This window comes from Lactuca virosa, chromosome 5 (genome assembly GCF_052849685.1).
Source record: "Lactuca virosa cultivar CGN04683 chromosome 5, Lactuca_virosa_CGN04683_v6, whole genome shotgun sequence".
NCBI classification, from domain to species: domain Eukaryota; kingdom Viridiplantae; phylum Streptophyta; class Magnoliopsida; order Asterales; family Asteraceae; genus Lactuca; species Lactuca virosa.
This window is the reverse complement of record NC_136430.1, coordinates 392,420,897-392,448,370: the sequence shown is the minus strand read 5'-3', so window position 1 is coordinate 392,448,370 and position 27,474 is coordinate 392,420,897. Positions and strand designations below refer to the sequence as shown.

Genomic DNA, 27,474 nt, shown 5'->3' with positions numbered 1-27,474 from the left:
TTTCTAACAATCGACCGAATTCAAGTTTGGATTTCTGAGCCATATACTATTGCGCTGAAACTTCGAAAAAATCATAACTTCCTCATACGAAGTGAGATTTGGGCGTTCTTTAGATGTGCGACATCCTTGTCACATACACTTTAAATTTGGTTAAGATTATTTATCCTAAATAATCTTCTATAAAAAAGTCATATTTAGCGCCTAATATATCTAACTCGACTAGCTCGAATCTATGGGTGTTACAATTATCTCCCCTTCCGATGATTACGTCCTGATATCATCAACAAAACAAGGCTTTTATGATGATTTCGTACGTTACCCTTCCATCCTATATCATAATCATAGCTCTTGGACTTATTGACTGATGGCGATGCTTAATCTTGCATGTACTCTTAATTTCAAATTCGATCTTTATCAGAGATTCATGCTCCTTCAAGAATAGACTAAGTCTAAGATGAGGTATTTACTTCGAGTACCGTAACAAACCGAACGGTTATGATTTAATGATCTTCCATCGCATGATGTAATGGTTATGCTTATGTCTATTTGAGACAGACTCCAGCATAGACGGTACCTTCCTTCATGTTCTAATTTGATATAATCACATTCAAGCATGTGACACCTCTAGATATAGGTTGCTTAGTTTTAACAGAAATCGCGATACTTCTACTGATCGCTTTGATTATCCTTTCCTTCAATCCAAAGTCGGACACTATGTTGAACTTACTTCGTAGATTAGTCGGACTCGATTCGATATGACCACTGAGTTTGGAATATCATTTATCTTATTATTCATTACCGAAATGGTGGTAACGAAGGACACAAACAAAATGAATTCAACTATTAGTGCCTTAGTAACCTTGTGACTCATCTTTATTTAAGCAAGAATCCTATTCTTCCGGTAGTACGAGCCCATACTATTTCCTAAAGATTACAAAAGCAATTTAACACATATAGATAAGTCTAAGTAATCATACAACAGATTTCGTAAACTTGACTAGGGTTTCCTTCCATACATATCCTCCACAGCAGTTCCACTTCCTAATCCTTGGTATAAACTCTTTCTCGTGTAGTATCCTACCTACAAGGCATACTATACTAAAATTTATTCTTAACCAATCCATTATGTTGAAATCATAATTTCTTAGTGTCAAACGACAATGTAACATAACTAGAAATTTTATAACTTTCAAAAATAATTACAACATCTATTCATACATTATGCCTCTTATATTATGCTACACATCTATTACTAACTATGTGGAACTAACACTTCATGCCTCAAACTTCGGGTAAGAAGCTTCCCTCACTTGGTCTCCTCAAGCGTCATTTGTTCCATCCTCTGCTGCATCTAAGATCATCTGGAATGCCCTTGCCTTTGGTTTTGGTGGCACATTCTGCTTTGCAGCCTCCTTTTTCTTGGGGTGGCCCTTCATGAAATCCCCTTCTTCCCTACACTTGAAACGTATCATTCCATCATACTTGCACTCTTCAAAATACTGACCAGGTCTTCTGCGCCTGTAGTAGGTCACTTCTCCCTTACATTGCCCAACATACATCTTCTTGCGGGCAACTTTTAATTATCGCAAGCTCTCTTTCTAACACTTCATCATCCAAATCTATTGAGGAAACTTTTTCGTCTTTTGTCCTTTCATACTTTTTCTCTTGTTCTGCTTTAAACACCACTGAATCGTTCCCCGCCCTTAGTGTTAGAGTAGATTCGCACACATCGACTAATGCACAAGCGGTATTCAAAAATGGTCTCCCAAGAATGATTGGAACTTTAGGGTCTTCTTCCATGTCAAGCACTACAAAGTCCACAGGGAAAACAAATTTATCGACTTTGATGAGAAGATCTTTGCACACTCCTTTTGGATGTATTATTTTCTTATCGGCTAGATGGATCTTCATATGAATCGGCTTTGGCTCCGGTAAATTTAGCTTCTTTAAGAAAGAATATGGAATTAGATTAATACTTGCACCCGAATCGGTCAACGCATGAGTAGCAATTATGTTCCCAAATTGACAAGGTATGGAGATGCTTCCCGGATCACCCCTCTTTTCAGGCAGCTCATTCAACACTAGTTCAGCTACTTATGCCATATCTTTTCTAGAGGCAAAGAGACTCTTCAACAAGCTTGCATATTTAAGTGTTTGAAGTATCGTTTCAACAAATGGAATGTTGACTTGAAGGGACTTTACATGCTCCAGAAACTTCCTATACTCTTTAACTTGATCATCAGGTATGGCTCGAATCGGAAATGGCAAAGGTGGCCTGGAAGGCTTTAAAGAATAAACAGTTTTGTCATCAGGCCTTGGACTCGTCGAGTCCATGACTGGAACTCGGCGAGTCGATTCGGGTTTTGCTGAATTCGAGTTTCCTGTTTCTTCTGCTTGCACCTTTATTGAGGTCTTCTGGGTAGGGGTCAGAGGAGTGAAGATTTTTTCAGAACTAGTTATTATAGCATTCAAATGCTCCATTCGTGGATTCTTTTCGGTATTGCTTGGAAGATCACCCGGTTGTCTTTGATTGATTTGTTGGGCCAGCTGCCCTAGCTGTTTCTCAATGTTATGAATAGATGCTTGCTGATTCCTTAGTATTGTTCTTGTATCTTGTATTGCAGCATCATGGTCATTATGTCTTTTCTCAGATGCAGCTACAAATTTAGTGAGCATTTCTTCCAAGTTTGGTTTCCTTTCTTGCACCGGCTCCTCCTTTTGGTAAAAACCCCTTGCTTGTTGTCTAAACTTTTCCTCCTTCGCCTTTTTATACTCATCATATGGTAGCCATTCTTTCTTCGGTTTTCGCCAATCATTATCGAATCTATCTCCGCTTGAATAGAATACTTGAGCTTTCTTGTTTCCATTCTCATTCAAATCACAATCTCTAGTAAGATGAGGTCCGTTACAATTCTCACATCCAACCCGAATAGCATGGATTGTTTGATCCATCTTTCCATCCTCCTATCCATGCTTTTCAACATTGCCATCATTGCCGCCATGTCCTCAGTAACAGAATTCACCTCCCCTCTAATTGGATTATTCCTAGGATTATGATATTCTCTAGAATGCTTAGAGAATTCTTCAATTAACTCCTTGATTTCTGGGGGTGGCTTCTTTGTGAGAGGTCCTTGCGAATCAAGAAGCTGCCTTGTGGTTACATTCACTCCATCATAGAAAATGGAGACTTCTTGTTGACTATTTAGATCATGATGCGGGCAGTTTCTTAGCAAGCCTTTGTATCTCTCCCACGCCTCATATAAGGATTCTCCAACTTGTTGTTCAAAGTTGGCAATAGCTTTCTTTAATTTGGCTATCTTTGAGGGAGGGCAAAATTGATCAATAAATTCTTCTTTCATCTTAGCCCATGTAGTGATGGATTCGGGAGGGAGTGACTTGAGCCAATCTTTGGCAGCACCTTTGAATGTGACGGGAAGCATACGAAGCAAAACGGTATCGCGTGCCACATTAGGAAAATTAAAGTAGTCGGCTATGTCACTGACCTCTTCTAGGTGCTTGTACGCGTCTTCGTGATCTTTTCCATAGAATGGAATCTCCTTAAGTTGGGCGAGTATATGGCCTTTGAGTTCAAAATTGGCGTTTGTGGGAATCGCGGGTTGCACGAGCCCCGGACCGGTGTCTTAACGCATCTTCTTCTTCCATTCGCCCATGGGAACTTCATCGATGTTAGCCATGGTGGTGTCGAATCCGCCTTCTAAATCGCTTCCTTCAAATTCGCTTTCTTCTCGTTCGGATTCATACTCGATGTCCTCCTTGATTGGGTCTTCGTTCACCAAGGAAATGCTGGATCCTCCTGATTTACTGCTCTTCTTCTTGCTGAAAACAAATATGATATTCTTCAAAGGTGAGTTCTTTGAAGATGCGGATTCTCCAACGGTTTTTCCTTTGTTCTTCTTTAAAGTAGCTTCCGGGTCTTCAAGTGGTGGAATCAAGGGTGTATTTCCTCCTCTGGTCATAAACGTACTGCAAATAAACAGAAAGACACGCGTAAAAGGAATAAAGAAGAACTAAAAACGAAAATAGCTGTTCAGCGATGGACTCGTCGAGTCTGGTCGTACGGACTCGGCGAGTTCGATGCAAAAACAGCAAAAATTGTAAACAAACTTCCTAAAAGCTAAAAACTGAAATTTAATTCTAATCCTAAATCTACTAAAACCAGTAACTTTGTGCAAGAGAAATCTCACACAGAGGATCGATAACAATAGTAATCAATTTAAATTTAGAACTGTTCCTCGGCAACGGCGCCAAAAACTTGATGTGTGTTAAACCAACCAGTTTTATTCCTACTTCTAAATTGTAAATTAATCACACAAAAGGCAGTGGACCTGTCAATTGGTGGTATAGATCTAGTAAGCAGGGTATCAAACTCAGGGAACGGCAATTAAACTAATTACTAAAATTATCTAAAAAAAATATCAAATAATAAAAGAGGGGTTTTCTCTAGTTTTACAAGACTAGAAACTTACTAATAGTTAAACTAAATAACTAACTAACAACTAAGCAAGCAAAGACCAACTAAATTCAATATCTAAAAGGGACTTCTGTTCAGGTTCGACTCAATTGATCCTATTGTTGATTTAATGGTAATAGTGCAATGGATTAACCTTTTATTGGCTACCGATTAAGGTGATTAGGTTCACATTCGCTATCGCTAATCCTTAGGAAATAAACTAATTCAAGCAGTGGCCAGTTGTCTAAATTAATGAATTCTCTAGGTTATTTATTCGGGTTAAATAAGACTTGTAATGGTTAATCAAATTAATAATTCAATTAGCCTCTTGTTGTTGGTTTATCAAACAAGCTCACACATTAACTTACCCATTCTCTAATTAATCCTAGTTTCACATTCGCTAATCCTAGGCACATAATAAAGTGTTCACATAAATCACATGAGGTAAACAATTAAGAGATGTTCATGCAGCCTAATTGCCTTCCTATTAACAGAAAATAGTTATGGTTAATGCATAAGGATCTTTAACAAGCTTAATTTAACAAAATCACCAATTTAAAGTTAATCCTACCATTAATCAAACCATAGTCTCAAATTTTTCTTACCCAAACAGAAGCTAAAAAGTTTAGCTCATGATTAAGGCAGTAGAAAACTCAAAAACGAAATTCAATAACATAAACATGGTTTAGGTACTAAATCTGGTTAAGAGAAATCGAATTATGCCTTAGTTATCCTTCAAAATTGGAATTGGGTTGGATCTTCACTCTTCCAGATACCTCTCTTCGTTCTGAATCACAGCTGCTTTCTCTAGGGTTCTCCGAATTTTTTTTGTATCGATCTGGAAGGCTCCTTTTATAGATTCGACTCGACTCGTCGAGTCAAAGACTGACTCGTCGAGTCCCTCATTAAATCCCCGTGTACGGCAAGGCAAGGACTATTCTGCTTCGCGAATCTTCGTGGGAACTCGTCGAGTCAATGCCAGACTCGCCGAGTCCTTTGTGGTTTTTGGTCCTTTCTTCTTTTGTTCACTCCAAAATTTCCCGATAGCTGCTCCTGCTTCCTTTTGCTTCCAAGCACTTCTTTTAGACTGAAAATATAATTCAAACATAATTAAGTACCTTTTGTCCATAATATGCAATTAATTAGCGAACAAATGATAAAAATCTATACTAAATATAGGGCTAAACATGCAAATATCAATGCGCGATTTGGACAATTTCTGGCAATGTGTCCAGGTGTTCCACAGTGAAAGCAAGTCTGCTTCTTCACGTAGGAGTTGTTTCTTCCTGCCCCTGGTGGCGTATCCATGCCTTGTCTCTTATTATTCCCACATGCACACATACAACAAGCCGTCGATTTCGCTTGTTTTGGTGGCCTGTACTTCTCAACAGCATGTTTGTTAGGAGTAACTGAGTTAGAACCAACAGATTCAGAGTTCAAGGAGACATTGGTTTGTTCAATAGTTTTCTCCTTGTTCTCATCTTCCGTTACTTTACCTGCACAAGAAGTAGAAGCATTAGAATCGTTCAGCTCAACACTTTCTGGCACATCCACAGCAGAATTATCAAAGATATTATCAAATATATCGAAAAAATTTAAGTCTTCCGACTTTGACACAATTTTATTATCAGACACACTCTCTTCAGCTGCTTGCTTTGATTGACTTAAATATTGATCTGCATGGGAAGTAGAAACATTAGTATTTTCAACATTAATACTACCTCCTGACACAAATCCATATTTAAGATGTGGCTCTCTGTCTATTTCCTCTTTTGTCAAAGGGTTATTAGTATAGGTATGATTAAAAGGAGGAGGCACTTTATCATACCCTAAACCCTTTGACTGATTATTTTTGAATTGCAAATTGGTTTCTATCATTGATGCAACTACTTCACTTGACACATCAAATTTTCTAAAAGTAAAATCTGCATTTTCAAATTTGTTTTTTAATGTGTCAAGCTCAGCAGTTGCCTCAGCAAGTTGTTCAGTTACATATCTATAATGTGTACTCTTAATACTATACTCTTCCTGAAGTTTTCTAAAGTCCTTGGTTTTTGCTTCTAATTCAGCTTTCAGGGGTTTCTGTCCTTTCCTAAGTTGATACCTTTCATATTTCAAGTCCTCGTTCTCTCTACGTAATAATTCTATATGCTCAAGTAAATTTTTGACATTATCAATGCATGTTTGAGAACAAGAAATTTCATTGACTTTCGTGTTTGAAGAACTTATTCTTTATCAAAAATGCCCTTTGACTTAAAAACTCAAAAGTCAACCTTAAAAGTCAAATTTAAAAAGTCAAACTTAAAAGTTAAACTTAAAAGTCAAACCGAAAAGCTAATTTGAAAATTTGAAAGTTAAACGAAAAAGTCCAAGTTTAAAGTCAAAGGTCAAACTTTAAAGTCAAAGTCAAAAGTTAAGTAAAAAGTCAATTTAGAAATTTAGACATTTAAAAATTAAAAGTTGAAATTTTGGAAGAAAATAGAATTAAAAGAAATTGGAATTTTGGGCTAAAAGTGTCAATTTTGCGAAAATAGGAGCGACACAGCACGCCTTATGAGTTAAATTTCGAAGGATTGGAACAAAGGACTTGGTAGTCCAACTGGTAAGGCGGGTGTTTGATCAACCAGGGGACCCGGGTTCGATCCCTGGCAACCCCAAAACTCACCCATAATTTTTTTTAAATGAACGCTGCGAAGTTTGAGCTGACCAGTACCTCCGACCGAAGGCTCGCACACGCTGCAGGACCGCAAACCACCGAGCCGTACACTGAGGCCGCACACCGAGTCGTACACCTTCAACCAGCCGCACACCTTCAACAGATGCGAAGAAAAAACGATGTTTTTCACACTTTTTGCTCTAAAACTCGATCAAAAACTCGTTTTTATGAAAAACGCGAAGAACAAACCCCCCCTAATTTTCAGAGATCTATCCAAAAACACAGAAATCCTTCAAAAATAAGATCAAATAAGCTCCAGATCTGACAAAATTGATTGATACAATCCAAGCTCTGATACCACTTGTAAGTCCCCAATCTGCTTGTGTATCAATCAGATCCGTTTGATGGTGCGGAATCCCAATCAAACGGATGATGCTAGATCAATAGAAGAAGAAGGAGAAGAAGAATAACTTGAATCTATGATGTATTCAATGAATAGAATGATGCTCCATACACATAGATTCTCTCACACACACTCTTCTTCTCTCTAAATTTCTTTCTCTACAATATGCTATCCTCTCCTCTCTAGCCTCCTAGCCTCACACTCCTCTACACACTCCTCACCCAATATATATGAGATATGGGCCGTACACGGGTGTATGGCCGTACACCCGTGTACGGCCGTACACACAAACCGCAAACACATACAACATTACATAAAAATATATTTTCCTAGAAAAGCAAAGTATAAACCAATATTTTGACCCAACATTTCCAAGTGACACTGAGCCTGTTGTACCAAACTTTTATCAATTAATCAGTTCACAACCTATCTCTGAAGATCAAGTTGCCATCCCTGAAGAAGCTGAACCATCAAATTAGGATGAATCTTCTCAAAGTAATACAAACAAAAGTTAAAATCCAAGAATTCTTCAAGATCATCCTAATGCTCAAATCATTGGAGATGTAAATTCTGGAATTCTCACCCGCAGCAGAGTCAGCAACAACTTTTGCATGTTTGTAAACTTCGTCTCGATGATTGAACCAAAGAATATCATTGATACCTTGAAAGAAGCTGACTAGATCAAGGCCATGTAGGATGACATGAATGAATTTGAATGTCATCGTGTGGGGACTCTTGTTACCAAAACTCAAGGAAAGAATACCATTGACACTCATTGGGTTTTCAGGAACAAAAGGGATTATCATAAGAAACAAAGCTAGGCTTATATCTCAAGGTTTCTGTCTGCTTGAAGGGTTTAACTATGATGAAACTTTTGCTCATGTTGCTAGAGTTGAAGCAATTCGCCTATTTCTTGCTTTTGCTTCTTTCAAGAACTTTAAAGTTTATCAGATAGACGTGAAGACTGCCTTTCTACATGATGATCTTCAAGAAGAAGTTTTTCTAAAGCAACCTACAGGGTTCGAAAGTGAAAAGTTTCCAAATCATGTGTATCGTCTTGATAAAGCTGTCTATGGTTTAAAGTAGGCTCCTAGGGCATGGTATGACACATTGGCAAGCTATATTCTTTCAAGTAGATACAAACGAGGGAAGATCAAAAACACTTTGTTCATAAAGAATTCATGATCTCATATCATTCTTGCTCAAGTATATGTGGATAACATCATCTTTGGTTCCACTGATGAGAAGCTAAGTTCAGAATTCGGAGTAAACATGTCCAAAATGTTCGAGATGAGCTTGATAGGTGAACTAAATTTCTTTTTAGATTTGCAGGTCAAACAACTAACTGATGGTGTTTTCTTTTGCCAAGCTAAATATATTGTAGATATGCTGAAGAAGTGTGGATTCTCTGATTGCAAGCCGTCCAAGACTCCAATGTCCTCATTAGCGTCTATTACCTCTGATCCTAGTGACACTAATGTGAATGTAAACCTGTTTAGAGGAATGATAGGCTCTCTACTTTATCTTAATTCCAGTCGCCCTGACATTATGTTTGCTACTATATTGTGTGCTCGTTATCGGGCCAGCCCAAAAGAATCACATCTACTCGATGTGAAAAGAATCTTTCGATATCTAAAGCATACACCCAATCTTGGGTTATGGTATCCTCGTGATTCTGAGTTCAATATAGTGGGTTATACTGACTTCGATCATGGTAGATGTGGAATCGATCGGAAAAGTACTTCAGGAGGAGTTCAAATGCATGGAAATAGATTGGTATGTTGGGCCAGCAAAAAGCAGACATTAGTGGCATGTTCTACCACTGAAGCTGAATATGTTGCATTTGGAAGGTGTTGTGCTTAGATTCTATGGATTCAAAATCAGCTCTTGGATTATGGTCTATACTTCTCGAAGACACCCATATTTTGTGATAACACCAGCTCAATTCAGATGATACAAAATCTAGTGCAGCATTCCAAGACCAAGCACATCGACTTATGTCATCATTTTATCAGGGAAATTGTTCAAAAGGGAAAATTCGAGTTGTTCTACATTCCATCCACTAATCAGCTGGCTGACATTATCACAAAGGCATTAGATGAGAAGATTTTAAACAAATTGATTGCAGATCTTGGCATGCTTTCAATGACTTAATTGTTTTTCTAACTCTTCTAATTTAACGTTGCTTCTATTTTATTTCTGAAAAACACAAAAACGAATGTTGCTTTTATTATATTTTACATAGTTTGTCTAAGTCTTATTTCAAGTTTTTACAAGTATTATCTTCTCTCCTTTATCTATCATCCAGGCCTATCTAAGATATGTCTGCATCTCCCTTCTTTAGAGTTTGTGAAAACTAGAGTCATCTTGAAAGATGTCAATGCTCCTTGTGTTGAGAAAAAGAGTGGCATGATGTCCTCTTATTCTTGTGAATACTCTCTTTCTCCTCCACTCGCTTTTATGGATGCAAACATCAACCATCAATGCAATAAGTCTTGTTTTCATCTACCTACTCATAATCCCATAAAACCTCGAATGCCCTTGTGTTGATCTTGAAGACACAATGGTTTTATGGATTCGAGCCAGTTAACTCATTGGTTACAAAGACATATCTTTACTTATCTCTTGCTCCTGATTAATATGAAGCTGGTAATCCATCTGTAACGCTTCAATACTAAAAGGCTTCATCACTTGTGGTATATTGTGAATTATTTATTGATGTGTTACCTTTGTTTTTTTTCTCTCTTATATATCGAAAAATTCAAGGGGTAGATATCCTGGAAAATGGAAGTGCATTTATGACCATTCAATTCCAAAGATTTGATGGAATGAATCTTTATCTCATTTCTGAAAACGTTGCGAACATTTTGCTATTTAAACTATTTTCTTGTTTGACTAACTCTTTTGTTTGTATTCTTATATTGTTTATTCTTTTGTACCATTTTTAAAGGAATCTGACGGTGGAAACTCTAAGCCTAATATGCAACTTTTGACACATCATCGTCCCTAGAAGCATGTTGTTGTATGTGACTAAATCTCTCTAAGTTTAACATTAGCGAGACCATCTGCTGAGAACATTGAGTCACCCACTCACGCTGATTGTCTAACATTGTCTAAACTTTCAAAGTGATATTGTCTGGTCCTAATTAGAAAAATTATTGTAAGGCTTGGGTGTTTATTTTCTTGGTTAATCATCTCTCACCTGACACTGTCCCTGGAAGCATGCTTTCCGTATGCATCAAGAATCATGTTCTACTAAAACATTAAGCAAAACCCAATGGCATACCCTAATTGCATATTCATCAGCGCAAGAGATACTTGTCTGGTCCTTTACTGACAAATGGTTGTTCATGTCCTTGACCTCCTGGTCTGAGGTATGACATGGAACCATTATGAATTATCGGTGAGTCCTTTTGCAACTTACTCTATGATATGAAACTTTAAACCACTTTTTGTTGATGAGTAAAATGTTAATGATTCACGTCGATTTCACATCAGCGTGACTAAAACAATCCATTCTCTCCGCAAGTCTTCTAATATAGAACTTGATGATTCACTATGTAAAACCACACATTGATAAAAGTTTGAAGATTTGTGCTGATGGTTAGACTATGTACCGTAGGCTATCACAAGCACCATTCCATTCTTGCCCTTATATTATTCTTTAAAGTTTTATGATTCAGCGTAATATACCATATGTTGATGAGAGCTTGACAAATCTGTGCCGATGAGTATATCATTGTCCGTGATATATTACACACATCTATCCACTCTTGCCATTTTTCTTATAATAAAAGTGATTTATGATTCAACGTATAAAACCACACACTGATGAGATCTCGCAATACTATGTCAATGAATGATAGTTTAAACCCACACTATCAGGAGACATCATAATCCTATGCTAAACTACAAAGATACATCACCGATACTCTTCTCCAGTTTTGTTCTCTTGCAGATGTGAAAAAGGGGGAGAATAATATTTCCTAAGCTTTCAACCAAACACAATCTCTTATTCTTAGGTGGAGCATTCGTTATAGCTGAAGAATTAAAAATTCATTCTTCTTCTCAAATGGACCACAGGCTAAAGAATTCATTGAAGATTAGTTTTGGCATCATCAGATAGGGGATATTGTAAGGCCACACCTTATGATCTGATGAGTCAAACACTCGACACTATCTGTCAGCATCAACGCTAACTACATCGACAGCGCCATCGTATCAAGCTCATCAACATCAGCGTACAACTTTGTTATTCTATGTAATCTTTTTTATATTAGGTAATGATATAGATAAGTATAGAGAAGATCACATATCCTATATCTTTGTGATAAGATCGGTTCTTTGTATAGATATTTAATTAAGTGATATACTTGTATAGATTAGTATATAATCTACATTAGGGTAAACCCTAATGTAGAGTTCGTCTTGGTGACCGTCTTTGTGACAAGTCGTCTTCTTAGTGAAGACAAAACTCTTTCTTGCTGAAACAACAATTTGGAGAACTCTCTGTGTCATTTAATTTCTGTTCTTTATTTTCTTTGATTACATTTTACTTTTGTCTTTATACTTGAAGTGTACCCAATCGATACAAACCTTCAGAAAGTTCAAGCCAAAGTGCAAGGAAGAATGAAATCCCTAAGGCCCTATTTATAGCCTTCAATCCCTTCCTAGGTTTTGTACTCTTTCCCATGTGGTATAGGAGGCCAACAACTAAATTCACTTATTTTTCCCATGTAGGATGTAGTGGTTTTCATCCAACCATAACTCCACAAGGGTTCTAGAACATTCCTGATTAATCAACTATTGATTAATCACAATTCAACCCTTTAAATAATTAAACTGTTTAATTAATTCCCATAAAATATTTCCAATTAGTTTCTAATTAATTATTAACCATAATAATTAATAAACCAATTTCTACTATATTTATTCTATTCAATTTAGGTATTGACAGAAACCCAAAAGGACCTTTTATTATTAGAAATATTACCAATAGTTAATGACCTTGAACACTCTTTCCAATAGTCTCCCACTTGGATAAGTCATTAACTATACGCAGTTCAATAATTCACCAATAATCAAAGAGAGTTAGCCATCCAATGTAACTACCGAACTCTTGATCTAATCAAGATTCGACCCTTAGATAAGTGATCAACTATATCTTCGTTCTAGATATCTGTATGAACTCGAGACATGAATAATGGTCAATCTCATAATTCATGATTATGTTTCCCGATATAGATTTGTAACGACTGCATCTGACTATTAAATTGAACACAACAATTTCAGTCAGGGCTCGGCCAAGCACTTTAGATGTTTGCACCAAATCATCGAGGGACCCATAGATATCGCTTCTCCTGTTAAGGCAAAAGGAACAAATAAACTTCGACTACAAAGTTTTTGTCTACTTCATCATGTCATATATGGACATACCCTTTATAACTACCATTTACGGATAACGTTGGAGTAAACCAATTCATAACAGAAACATAGAGCAGATCCCCACATGTATCTAGGTTTGAATAATATAGGATATTATCGTCTTAGAATTACTCGTGATTGTATCCATGATGTAATCTCTAAGTGCGGGTTGTTCTAATACTTAAATCTCTATTAAGTACTCATGATTGGTAGCACAATCTCTATGTTATGTCCAGTCACTACGGACAATCCACTAATACTTATGAAAGACTTAAATCACTAATTACTTCCAAGAGTATGACTGAATGTGGAAGAGTGAGTAAATTAATACACAACAAAAGTGAGTTCCAAACATGCAAAAGGAGAACACAGTGATAAGTTAATTGAAATGACTGATCTTCATCATATATTAAGATCTCCACCTAATAATCGCCAAATCGAATTAACACTTATACTGCTTAAGGTCTCAATTTTAAAACAACTAAATTAAAAGTGTTCAAGACAATTCATTTGCAAATCAAATGCCTCTCGACTTTGTCTGACTGTCAGACTTGGTTAGTGACATTGGCTTAGAGAATGGATCGATAAGATCGTCTTTTGATATGACTTATTGACTATGATGTCTTTACATTCGAACAACTATCAAATCTAATAGTACTTATTGAGTATGTGTCATGTGAGCTTGTGTGACTTGGGATCCATACTCGAGGTAAGTTCACCCTTATAGTCACAAGAACCTTCATAAGGACCATCAATGATTGAATTTCAACAAAGATGTCACTAATGAATCTCTATTACTCATATTTTCTTCTTTGCAATTTTAACCAACTGCAATATACTCTAAGTCTGTTAAGTCCACAATGGTGTATTACTTGGTACTCTTCCAAGCTAATATTTCACCATTCAGTAAAAGCACGAATTCTGACTGCGAACATAATCGCCTTTATCAGTATGGAACTTAGCATCAATGTAATCTTTACAATGATCTCATCCATACTAACAAGATCCTTTCTTCTGTCCTCCTAGGACACTTAGGAATGTTCTTGATACTGATTCGTTGACTCTTTCCAAATTGATCTAATCCAACTTGTCATGCTCAAGGCATACGATTCATCTAATACATGTCATGGCATATATGATCGATACCATAGAAAAAGCATGTGGGACATGAATCATAACCTCTAGCTCAATTGTACAACTAGGACATTAGCATCGCTCAATATCATGCCATATTTATTTAGCGTGAACTCTTTTTTGAGTTCTACATATCGAGTTTCCTTAAGATTCCTTGTACTTTAGCTTAATCCAATGAATCACTTAGATCTATCTCCATAGATCATTATATTATGTATGTGTGTTGTATCTCCCATGTGTATCATAGCAAAATAATTTCCATACAAAGCCAAGCTTTTACACTTGCTAAATTAAAACATAGTTTCCTATGAATCGTACATTATCTATATACAACACATGGGTGACAACAATTCTCCTCCTATCACTGGCATACATATGGCTCATCTATGTTTCTCGAAATTCAAACTCCTTGAACTTTCTTATTGAAACAAAGATTCCAATTACTCCCACTAGCTTTGACATATATATATGGCTCATCTTCATTTCTCGAAATTCAATCTTTTTGAACTTTCTCATTGAAACAAAATTCCGATTGCGAGATGCTTGTTTCATCCAAAAAATGAACTTATCAAGCTTACACATCCTTCACAACCTATCTTGGTTTAATTATGTTTATGTTCCATGCTTGTTTCTTCTTGAAGATACACTTACGCCTAATGGTTAAGTTCATGATCTACCAAGTTTCAACATGCATGGATTGAATCATGCTCTCCATGTCCTCCTTCCATGTTGTAGCCTTTTGGGCCTACCATAACTTTCGATAGCTGGCATACTCTGATAGCTATCTACCAATGACTCAATAACCTTAGTAATAAAAACTATTATATAACTAGATGCATGATTTCCTCTATCATATTTATAAGGAAGTGGTAGAGATATGTCAGTTTCCTTAATAGCTCTTTCAACCTAGATTTGAATGCTAGGTCCAACTTTAGGTTCTTCATTGGTTAACTCTTGAATCTTATCAAGATCAATATGGCTCCCACTAGCCCTTTTGGACGACTTCCCTTCCAGCAACATACACCTTTTTCTCAGAAGGTTTGTTAAAAAATATCCAAAATGTTTGATGGGTTCTCCAACGAAATAACACATCTCTATTCTAATTTCTAGATTGTCGAGCGCTTCATAACGAGCATAAGTCTCATAATCATAAACTTCCATATGTGCAAGTGAGGAGTGAATCCCACTTCATATCTCATAGAGTGTTTCATGAACCTTCTAGTTGGTACAATATCAAAGGACTTCTCGTAACACAATTCATAGTACAATTCATGAACTGTTAGTAAGCATAGCGTGACATCCCCAAATTTTAAGGTCAGTTTAAAACTTTTTATTTATGCTTATTTAATACAAATTTTATTCATTAATGTGGAATTTAGTCCCGTAATATTATTTTCGAAGAAATGTTTCCATTGATTTATTAAGGCTGGGGATGTCATAACTGATACAAGAAACATAAGCATAAACAGAGACTTACAATGTCTCAATATACTTACGATCTACATCTACTTGAATATCTCAACAGATACACACAACATTATCCAAGTATCTTCATTTAATTACCTACGATTCAAATAGACTGAGTGGGTCAGGTTGGGATACCTGGTGAGCACATAGGGTTTTCAACCCACAATATTATATACTTTTAATCATATCATCTTCAACATTTAAATATCCCAATTACCCCTTTTCTCCTTATCCTTACTTTCTAATCCTATTGTGATGATCTCAAGGGAACATTCTTAAGGACCTTTGTCCGCAACCATTTATATATTTCCTAGATGATTAGGCAAGGAGGTATGACGGTATTTTGGGTAAGCACTGTAGTACAGTAGTACTTTAGACAAACATATCAGGGACGACAGTACAATAGTACTTTGGACAAACACGGAAGGCACGCAGTACAATAGTACTTTGATTAGGTACGACAAGTCATGACTTATTATTTCGCACATTTCTCACTAACCTATCACAACCACTAACTCACACATCCCTATCACAACCTCTCCTTTATTATTTCACACGGATCTTCACTACCCAATCGTATTATTAAGTATACAGTTTAATTAAGTAATACCTATATCATATTGCACATATATATTAAACACAACAAGACAACACATATAGCATTGAGGCATTTAGAACACTTGCATCTATGTGTAAGTTGAAAGTAGCTATGCACTCACCTAACAAAAGCAGGTGACTCAAAGTTAGGGCAATGCTCCGCCTTAAAACTTTTCAAAAACCTAAACGTATAAAGCACTAAAGCTTAGTCTATTTTTATAATCTTGGTGACTATATAATTATAGTTTGGATTCCTTAATAATCCCAATGTCTACATCAAGATCTATCAACTAAAGAACAACCAGGTAGGATTGAAGGTAGGGTTTGTTTGGTATACATAGCAAACTGTTTGGAAAGCCCACTTTTAATACCTCACTAAATCCAGCCTATACATCACTCTCGTAAGTTGATCAATCAGTATAAGGACTTGGAATCACTGATAAATCTTAATTTTAGGTTTATAATAATGACTATGACTATAATTAAAAGTTACGCTTAAAATAAATAAGCGTAGCTTGACTTACAGAGTAATCTAATCAAAATGGAGAATTATGCGGGCAAAACTCTGACCCAGGAGCTTCTACTAGATATATACTACTAGTAGGGTACTTCAGGTATCGGAGGGCTTCGCCGGGATGCTAGAAAACTTAAGCAAAAATGGGCTACGGGAGGGAGAACTGAGAGATAGAGGTTGTAGGGGGTGAGATCTGATGAGCATATACGGAGGGCTATTTATTGGAAAAAACTTTTATTTGCACGCCATGCATCCAAAGTGCACACCACACATTTGGGCGGACCAGGTGACGTAGCGATTCCTGAGTGGTGACACGTGTTATATTTTTGGTGGAGTGTCAATACGTGCTACACATGCTGTCTGTGCGCGCGGCCACACGCTGAAATTTTTTATTTCTTATAAAATCCATATCTTCGTCATAAGAGCTCCGTTTTCGATGGGTTTTATATCCACGCGTATCTATCGAAGAGGTCTACAACTTTCATTTAGACTCTGTCGGCTAATTTTGACTTTATTTTTAAAGTTATATTTTTAACAGACTTAGACTGTTAAATTCCGTTAAAAAATCATAAATCTCTCATATGATATTCGTTCTTGATTGTCTTTATATTGAAAAATAGTTATGGATGAGATCTTCAACTCTCATTTATATTATTTTTTCTAACAATCGACCGAATTCAAGTTTGGATTTCTGAGCCATATACTATTGCGCTGAAACTTCGAAAAAATCATAACTTCCTCATACGAAGTGAGATTTGGGCGTTCTTTAGATGTGCGACATCCTTGTCACATACACTTTAAATTTGGTTAAGATTATTTATCCTAAATAATCTTCTATAAAAAAGTCATATTTAGCGCCTAATATATCTAACTCGACTAGCTCGAATCTATGGGTGTTACAATTATCTCCCCTTCCGATGATTACGTCCTGATATCATCAACAAAACAAGGCTTTTATGATGACTTCGTACGTTACCCTTCCATCCTATATCATAATCATAGCTCTTGGACTTATTGACTGATGGCGATGCTTAATCTTGCATGTACTCTTAATTTCAAATTCGATCTTTATCAGAGATTCATGCTCCTTCAAGAATAGACTAAGTCTAAGATGAGGTATTTACTTCGAGTACCGTAACAAACCGAACGGTTATGATTTAATGATCTTCCATCGCATGATGTAATGGTTATGCTTATGTCTATTTGAGACAGACTCCAGCATAGACGGTACCTTCCTTCATGTTCTAATTTGATATAATCACATTCAAGCATGTGACACCTCTAGATATAGGTTGCTTAGTTTTAACAGAAATCGCGATACTTCTACTGATCGCTTTGATTATCCTTTCCTTCAATCCAAAGTCGGACACTATGTTGAACTTACTTCGTAGATTAGTCGGACTCGATTCGATATGACCACTGAGTTTGGAATATCATTTATCTTATTATTCATTACCGAAATGGTGGTAACGAAGGACACAAACAAAATGAATTCAACTATTAGTGCCTTAGTAACCTTGTGACTCATCTTTATTTAAGCAAGAATCCTATTCTTCCGGTAGTACGAGCCCATACTATTTCCTAAAGATTACAAAAGCAATTTAACACATATAGATAAGTCTAAGTAATCATACAACAGATTTCGTAAACTTGACTAAGGTTTCCTTCCATACATATCCTCCACAGCAGTTCCACTTCCTAATCCTTGGTATAAACTCTTTCTCGTGTAGTATCCTACCTACAAGGCATACTATACTAAAATTTATTCTTAACCAATCCATTATGTTGAAATCATAATTTCTTAGTGTCAAACGACAATGTAACATAACTAGAAATTTTATAACTTTCAAAAATAATTACAACATCTATTCATACATTATGCCTCTTATATTATGCTACACATCTATTACTAACTATGTGGAACTAACACTTCATGCCTCAAACTTCGGGTAAGAAGCTTCCCTCACTTGGTCTCCTCAAGCGTCATTTGTTCCATCCTCTGCTGCATCTAAGATCATCTGGAATGCCCTTGCCTTTGGTTTTGGTGGCACATTCTGCTTTGCAGCCTCCTTTTTCTTGGGGTGGCCCTTCATGAAATCCCCTTCTTCCCTACACTTGAAACGTATCATTCCATCATACTTGCACTCTTCAAAATACTGACCAGGTCTTCTGCGCCTGTAGTAGGTCACTTCTCCCTTACATTGCCCAACATACATCTTCTTGCGGGCAACTTTTAATTATCGCAAGCTCTCTTTCTAACACTTCATCATCCAAATCTATTGAGGAAACGTTTTCGTCTTTTGTCCTTTCATACTTTTTCTCTTGTTCTGCTTTAAACACCACTGAATCGTTCCCCGCCCTTAGTGTTAGAGTAGATTCGCACACATCGACTAATGCACAAGCGGTATTCAAAAATGGTCTCCCAAGAATGATTGGAACTTTAGGGTCTTCTTCCATGTCAAGCACTACAAAGTCCACAGGGAAAACAAATTTATCGACTTTGATGAGAAGATCTTTGCACACTCCTTTTGGATGTATTATTTTCTTATCGGCTAGATGGATCTTCATATGAATCGGCTTTGGCTCCGGTAAATTTAGCTTCTTTAAGAAAGAATATGGAATTAGATTAATACTTGCACCCGAATCGGTCAACGCATGAGTAGCAATTATGTTCCCAAATTGACAAGGTATGGAGATGCTTCCCGGATCACCCCTCTTTTCAGGCAGCTCATTCAACACTAGTTCAGCTACTTATGCCATATCTTTTCTAGAGGCAAAGAGACTCTTCAACAAGCTTGCATATTTAAGTGTTTGAAGTATCGTTTCAACAAATGGAATGTTGACTTGAAGGGACTTTACATGCTCCAGAAACTTCCTATACTCTTTAACTTGATCATCAGGTATGGCTCGAATCGGAAATGGCAAAGGTGGCCTGGAAGGCTTTAAAGAATAAACAGTTTTGTCATCAGGCCTTGGACTCGTCGAGTCCATGACTGGAACTCGGCGAGTCGATTCGGGTTTTGCTGAATTCGAGTTTCCTGTTTCTTCTGCTTGCACCTTTATTGAGGTCTTCTGGGTAGGGGTCAGAGGAGTGAAGATTTTTTCAGAACTAGTTATTATAGCATTCAAATGCTCCATTCGTGGATTCTTTTCGGTATTGCTTGGAAGATCACCCGGTTGTCTTTGATTGATTTGTTGGGCCAGCTGCCCTAGCTGTTTCTCAATGTTATGAATAGATGCTTGCTGATTCCTTAGTATTGTTCTTGTATCTTGTATTGCAGCATCATGGTCATTATGTCTTTTCTCAGATGCAGCTACAAATTTAGTGAGCATTTCTTCCAAGTTTGGTTTCCTTTCTTGCACCGGCTCCTCCTTTTGGTAAAAACCCCTTGCTTGTTGTCTAAACTTTTCCTCCTTCGCCTTTTTATACTCATCATATGGTAGCCATTCTTTCTTCGGTTTTCGCCAATCATTATCGAATCTATCTCCGCTTGAATAGAATACTTGAGCTTTCTTGTTTCCATTCTCATTCAAATCACAATCTCTAGTAAGATGAGGTCCGTTACAATTCTCACATCCAACCCGAATAGCATGGATTGTTTGATCCATCTTTCCATCCTCCTATCCATGCTTTTCAACATTGCCATCATTGCCGCCATGTCCTCAGTAACAGAATTCACCTCCCCTCTAATTGGATTATTCCTATGATTATGATATTCTCTAGAATGCTTAGAGAATTCTTCAATTAACTCCTTGATTTCTGGGGGTGGCTTCTTTGTGAGAGGTCCTTGCGAATCAAGAAGCTGCCTTGTGGTTACATTCACTCCATCATAGAAAATGGAGACTTCTTGTTGACTATTTAGATCATGATGCGGGCAGTTTCTTAGCAAGCCTTTGTATCTCTCCCACGCCTCATATAAGGATTCTCCAACTTGTTGTTCAAAGTTGGCAATAGCTTTCTTTAATTTGGCTATCTTTGAGGGAGGGCAAAATTGATCAATAAATTCTTCTTTCATCTTAGCCCATGTAGTGATGGATTCGGGAGGGAGTGACTTGAGCCAATCTTTGGCAGCACCTTTGAATGTGACGGGAAGCATACGAAGCAAAACGGTATCGCGTGCCACATTAGGAAAATTAAAGTAGTCGGCTATGTCACTGACCTCTTCTAGGTGCTTGTACGCGTCTTCGTGATCTTTTCCATAGAATGGAATCTCCTTAAGTTGGGCGAGTATATGGCCTTTGAGTTCAAAATTGGCGTTTGTGGGAATCGCGGGTTGCACGAGCCCCGGACCGGTGTCTTAACGCATCTTCTTCTTCCATTCGCCCATGGGAACTTCATCGATGTTAGCCATGGTGGTGTCGAATCCGCCTTCTAAATCGCTTCCTTCAAATTCGCTTTCTTCTCGTTCGGATTCGTACTCGATGTCCTCCTTGATTGGGTCTTCGTTCACCAAGGAAATGTTGGATCCTCCTGATTTACTGCTCTTCTTCTTGCTGAAAACAAATATGATATTCTTCAAAGGTGAGTTCTTTGAAGATGCGGATTCTCCAACGGTTTTTCCTTTGTTCTTCTTTAAAGTAGCTTCCGGGTCTTCAAGTGGTGGAATCAAGGGTGTATTTCCTCCTCTGGTCATAAACGTACTGCAAATAAACAGAAAAACACGCGTAAAAGGAATAAAGAAGAACTAAAAACGAAAATAGTTGTTCAGCGATGGACTCGTCGAGTCTGGTCGTACGGACTCGGCGAGTTCGATGCAAAAACAGCAAAAATTGTAAACAAACTTCCTAAAAGCTAAAAACTGAAATTTAATTCTAATCCTAAATCTACTAAAACCAGTAACTTTGTGCAAGAGAAATCTCACACAGAGGATCGATAACAATAGTAATCAATTTAAATTTAGAACTGTTCCTCGGCAACGGCGCCAAAAACTTGATGTGTGTTAAACCAACCAGTTTTATTCCTACTTCTAAATTGTAAATTAATCACACAAAAGGCAGTGGACCTGTCAATTGGTGGTATAGATCTAGTAAGCAGGGTATCAAACTCAGGGAACGGCAATTAAACTAATTACTAAAATTATCTAAAAAAAATATCAAATAATAAAAGAGGGGTTTTCTCTAGTTTTACAAGACTAGAAACTTACTAACAGTTAAACTAAATAACTAACTAACAACTAAGCAAGCAAAGACCAACTAAATTCAATATCTAAAAGGGACTTCTGTTCAGGTTCGACTCAATTGATCCTATTGTTGATTTAATGGTAATAGTCCAATGGATTAACCTTTTATTGGCTACCGATTCAGGTGATTAGGTTCACATTCGCTATCGCTAATCCTTAGGAAATAAACTAATTCAAGCAGTGGCTAGTTGTCTAAATTAATGAATTCTCTAGGTTATTTATTCGGGTTAAATAAGACTTGTAATGGTTAATCAAATTAATAATTCAATTAGCCTCTTGTTGTTGGTTTATCAAACAAGCTCATACATTAACTTACCCATTCTCTAATTAATCCTAGTTTCACATTCGCTAATCCTAGGCACATAATAAAGTGTTCACATAAATCACATGAGGTAAACAATTAAGAGATGTTCATGCAGCCTAATTGCCTTCCTATTAACAGAAAATAGTTATGGTTAATGCATATGGATCTTTAACAAGCTTAATTTAACAAAATCACCAATTTAAAGTTAATCCTACCATTAATCAAACCATAGTCTCAAATTTTTCTTACCCAAACAGAAGCTAAAAAGTTTAGCTCATGATTAAGGCAGTAGAAAACTCAAAAACGAAATTCAATAACATAAACATGGTTTAGGTACTAAATCTGGTTAAGAGAAATCGAATTATGCCTTAGTTATCCTTCAAAATTGGAATTGGGTTGGATCTTCACTCTTCCAGATACCTCTCTTCGTTCTGAATCACAGCTGCTTTCTCTAGGGTTCTCCGAATTTTTTTTGTATCGATCTGGAAGGCTCCTTTTATAGATTCGACTCGACTCGTCGAGTCAAAGACTGACTCGTCGAGTCCCTCATTAAATCCCCGTGTACGGCAAGGCAAGGACTATTCTGCTTCGCGAATCTTCGTGGGAACTCGTCGAGTCAATGCCAGACTCGCCGAGTCCTTTGTGGTTTTTGGTCCTTTCTTCTTTTGTTCACTCCAAAATTTCCCGATAGCTGCTCCTGCTTCCTTTTGCTTCCAAGCACTTCTTTTAGACTGAAAATATAATTCAAACATAATTAAGTACCTTTTGTCCATAATATGCAATTAATTAGCGAACAAATGATAAAAATCTATACTAAATATAGGGCTAAACATGCAAATATCAATGCGCGATTTGGACAATTTCTGGCAATGTGTCCAGGTGTTCCACAGTGAAAGCAAGTCTGCTTCTTCACGTAGGAGTTGTTTCTTCCTGCCCCTGGTGGCGTATCCATGCCTTGTCTCTTATTATTCCCACATGCACACATACAACAAGCCGTCGATTTCGCTTGTTTTGGTGGCCTGTACTTCTCCACAGCATGTTTGTTAGGAGTAACTGAGTTAGAACCAACAGATTCAGAGTTCAAGGAGACATTGGTTTGTTCAATAGTTTTCTCCTTGTTCTCATCTTCCGTTACTTTACCTGCACAAGAAGTAGAAGCATTAGAATCGTTCACCTCAACACTTTCTGGCACATCCACATCAGAATTATCAAAGATATCATCAAATATATCGAAAAAATTTAAGTCTTCAGACTTTGACACAATTTTATTATCAGACACACTCTCTTCAGCTGCTTGCTTTGATTGACTTAAATATTGATCTGCATGGGAAGTAGAAACATTAGTATTTTCAACATTAATACTACCTCCTGACACAAATCCATATTTAAGATGTGGCTCTCTGTCTATTTCCTCTTTTGTCAAAGGGTTATTAGTATAGGTATGATTAAAAGGAGGAGGCACTTTATCATACCCTAAACCCTTTGACTGATTATTTTTGAATTGCAAATTGGTTTCTATCATTGATGCAACTACTTCACTTGACACATCAAATTTTCTAAAAGTAAAATCTGCATTTTCAAATTTGTTTTTTAATGTGTCAAGCTCAGCAGTTGCCTCAGCAAGTTGTTCAGTTACATATCTATAATGTGTACTCTTAATACTATACTCTTTCTGAAGTTTTCTAAAGTCCTTGGTTTTTGCTTCTAATTCAGCTTTCAGGGGTTTCTGTCCTTTCCTAAGTTGATACCTTTCATATTTCAAGTCCTCGTTCTCTCTACGTAATAATTCTATATGCTCAAGTAAATTTTTGACATTATCAATGCATGTTTGAGAACAAGAAATTTCATTGACTTTCGTGTTTGAAGAACTCATTCTTTATCAAAAATGCCCTTTGACTTAAAAACTCAAAAGTCAACCTTAAAAGTCAAATTTAAAAAGTCAAACTTAAAAGTTAAACTTAAAAGTCAAACCGAAAAGCTAATTTGAAAATTTGAAAGTTAAACGAAAAAGTCCAAGTTTAAAGTCAAAGGTCAAACTTTAAAGTCAAAGTCAAAAGTTAAGTAAAAAGTCAATTTAGAAATTTAGACATTTAAAAATTAAAAGTTGAAATTTTGGAAGAAAATAGAATTAAAAGAAATTGGAATTTTGGGCTAAAAGTGTCAATTTTGCGAAAATAGGAGCGACACAGCACGCCTTATGAGTTAAATTTCGAAGGATTGGAACAAAGGACTTGGTAGTCCAACTGGTAAGGCGGGTGTTTGATCAACCAGGGGACCCGGGTTCGATCCCTGGCAACCCCAAAACTCACCCATAATTTTTTTTAAATGAACGCTGCGAAGTTTGAGCTGACCAGTACCTCCGACCGAAGGCTCGCACACACTGCAGGACCGCAAACCACCGAGCCGTACACTGAGGCCGCACACCGAGTCGTACACCTTCAACCAGCCGCACACCTTCAACAGATGCGAAGAAAAAACGATGTTTTTCACACTTTTTGCTCTAAAACTCGATCAATAACTCGTTTTTATGAAAAACGCGAAGAACAAACCCCCCCTAATTTTCAGAGATCTATCCAAAAACACAGAAATCCTTCAAAAATAAGATCAAATAAGCTCCAGATCTGACAAAATTGATTGATACAATCCAAGCTCTGATACCACTTGTAAGTCCCCAATCTGCTTGTGTATCAATCAGATCCGTTTGATGGTGCGAAATCCCAATCAAACGGATGATGCTAGATCAATAGAAGAAGAAGGAGAAGAAGAATAACTTGAATCTATGATGTATTCAATGAATAGAATGATGCTCCATACACATAGATTCTCTCACACACACTCTTCTTCTCTCTAAATTTCTTTCTCTACAATATGCTCTCCTCTCCTCTCTAGCCTCCTAGCCTCACACTCCTCTACACACTCCTCACCCTATATATATGAGATATGGGCCGTACACGGGTGTATGGCCGTACACCCGTGTACGGCCGTATACACAAACCGCAAACACATACAACATTACATAAAAATATATTTTCCTAGAAAAGCAAAGTATAAACCAATATTTTGACCCAACATTTCCAAGTGACGCTGAGCCTGTTGTACCAAACTTTTATCAATTAATCAGTTCACAACCTATCTCTGAAGATCAAGTTGCCATCCCTGAAGAAGCTGAACCATCAAATTAGGATGAATCTTCTCAAAGTAATACAAACAAAAGTTAAAATCCAAGAATTCTTCAAGATCATCCTAATGCTCAAATCATTGGAGATGTAAATTCTGGAATTCTCACCCGCAGCAGAGTCAGCAACAACTTTTGCATGTTTGTAAACTTCGTCTCGATGATTGAACCAAAGAATATCATTGATACCTTGAAAGAAGCTGACTAGATCAAGGCCATGTAGGATGACATGAATGAATTTGAATGTCATCGTGTGGGGACTCTTGTTACCAAAACTCAAGGAAAGAATACCATTGACACTCATTGGGTTTTCAGGAACAAAAGGGATTATCATAAGAAACAAATCTAGGCTTATATCTCAAGGTTTCTGTCTGCTTGAAGGGTTTAACTATGATGAAACTTTTGCTCATGTTGCTAGAGTTGAAGCAATTCGCCTATTTCTTGCTTTTGCTTCTTTCAAGAACTTTAAAGTTTATCAGATAGACGTGAAGACTGCCTTTCTACATGATGATCTTCAAGAAGAAGTTTTTCTAAAGCAACCTACAGGTTTCGAAAGTGAAAAGTTTCCAAATCATGTGTATCGTCTTGATAAAGCTGTCTATGGTTTAAAGTAGGCTCCTAGGGCATGGTATGACACATTGGCAAGCTATATTCTTTCAAGTAGATACAAACGAGGGAAGATCAAAAACACTTTGTTCATAAAGAATTCATGATCTCATATCATTCTTGCTCAAGTATATGTGGATAACATCATCTTTGGTTCCACTGATGAGAAGCTAAGTTCAGAATTCGGAGTAAACATGTCCAAAATGTTCGAGATGAGCTTGATAGGTGAACTAACTTTCTTTTTAGATTTGCAGGTCAAACAACTAACTGATGGTGTTTTCTTTTGCCAAGCTAAATATATTGTAGATATGCTGAAGAAGTGTGGATCTCTGATTGCAAGCCGTCCAAGACTCCAATGTCCTCATTAGCGTCTATTACCTCTGATCCTAGTGACACTAATGTGAATGTAAACCTGTTTAGAGGAATGATAGGCTCTCTACTTTATCTTAATTCCAGTCGCCCTGACATTATGTTTGCTACTATATTGTGTGCTCGTTATCAGGCCAGCCCAAAAGAATCACATCTACTCGATGTGAAAAGAATCTTTCGATATCTAAAGCATACACCCAATCTTGGGTTATGGTATCCTCGTGATTCTGAGTTCAATATAGTGGGTTATACTGACTTCGATCATGGTAGATGTGGAATCGATCGGAAAAGTACTTCAGGAGGAGTTCAAATGCATGGAAATAGATTGGTATGTTGGGCCAGCAAAAAGCAGACATTAGTGGCATGTTCTACCACTGAAGCTGAATATGTTGCATTTGGAAGGTGTTGTGCTTAGATTCTATGGATTCAAAATCAGCTCTTGGATTATGGTCTATACTTCTCGAAGACACCCATATTTTGTGATAACACCAGCTCAATTCAGATGATACAAAATCTAGTGCAGCATTCCAAGACCAAGCACATCGACTTATGTCATCATTTTATCAGGGAAATTGTTCAAAAGGGAAAATTCGAGTTGTTCTACATTCCATCCACTAATCAGCTGGCTGACATTATCACAAAGGCATTAGATGAGAAGATTTTAAACAAATTGATTGCAGATCTTGGCATGCTTTCAATGACTTAATTGTTTTTCTAACTCTTCTAATTTAACGTTGCTTCTATTTTATTTCTGAAAAACATAAAAACAAATGTTGCTTTTATTATATTTTACATAGTTTGTCTAAGTCTTATTTCAAGTTTTTACAAGTATTATCTTCTCTCCTTTATCTATCATCCAGGCCTATCTAAGATATGTCTGCATCTCCCTTCTTTAGAGTTTGTGAAAACTAGAGTCATCTTGAAAGATGTCAATGCTCCTTGTGTTGAGAAAAAGAGTGGCATGATGTCCTCTTATTCTTGTGAATACTCTCTTTCTCCTCCACTCGCTTTTATGGATGCAAACATCAACCATCAATGCAATAAGTCTTGTTTTCATCTACCTACTCATAATCCCATAAAACCTCGAATGCCCTTGTGTTGATCTTGAAGACACAATGGTTTTATGGATTCGAGCCAGTTAACTCATTGGTTACAAAGACATATCTTTACTTAT

The 27,474-nt window shown here is 36.9% G+C and overlaps 2 protein-coding genes and 2 non-coding genes across 4 annotated transcripts; 2 read left to right on the top strand and 2 right to left on the bottom strand.

The window, feature by feature from the left end:
• Positions 1-1,319: 1,319 nt before the first annotated feature.
• On the bottom strand, positions 1,320-3,440 carry LOC145113801 (uncharacterized). Its single transcript, XM_079049852.1, has 4 exons — positions 2,919-3,440; positions 2,101-2,856; positions 1,544-1,941; positions 1,320-1,452 (listed from the first exon to the last, which is right to left on the bottom strand). The coding sequence occupies exons 1-4, from the start codon at positions 3,438-3,440 to the stop codon at positions 1,320-1,322; spliced, it is 1,809 nt and encodes a 602-aa protein (XP_078905978.1).
• On the top strand, positions 3,205-3,311 carry LOC145118287 (small nucleolar RNA R71). Its single transcript, XR_013713245.1, has one exon. It is a non-coding gene; the product is annotated as a small nucleolar RNA R71 (small nucleolar RNA).
• Positions 3,441-18,642: 15,202 nt separating the features above from the next.
• On the bottom strand, positions 18,643-20,763 carry LOC145113799 (uncharacterized). Its single transcript, XM_079049850.1, has 4 exons — positions 20,242-20,763; positions 19,424-20,179; positions 18,867-19,264; positions 18,643-18,775 (listed from the first exon to the last, which is right to left on the bottom strand). Exons 1-4 carry the CDS (start codon positions 20,761-20,763, stop codon positions 18,643-18,645), a joined length of 1,809 nt encoding a protein of 602 aa, XP_078905976.1.
• LOC145118286 (small nucleolar RNA R71) lies at positions 20,528-20,634 on the top strand. Its single transcript, XR_013713244.1, has one exon. It is a non-coding gene; the product is annotated as a small nucleolar RNA R71 (small nucleolar RNA).
• Positions 20,764-27,474: the final 6,711 nt, after the last annotated feature.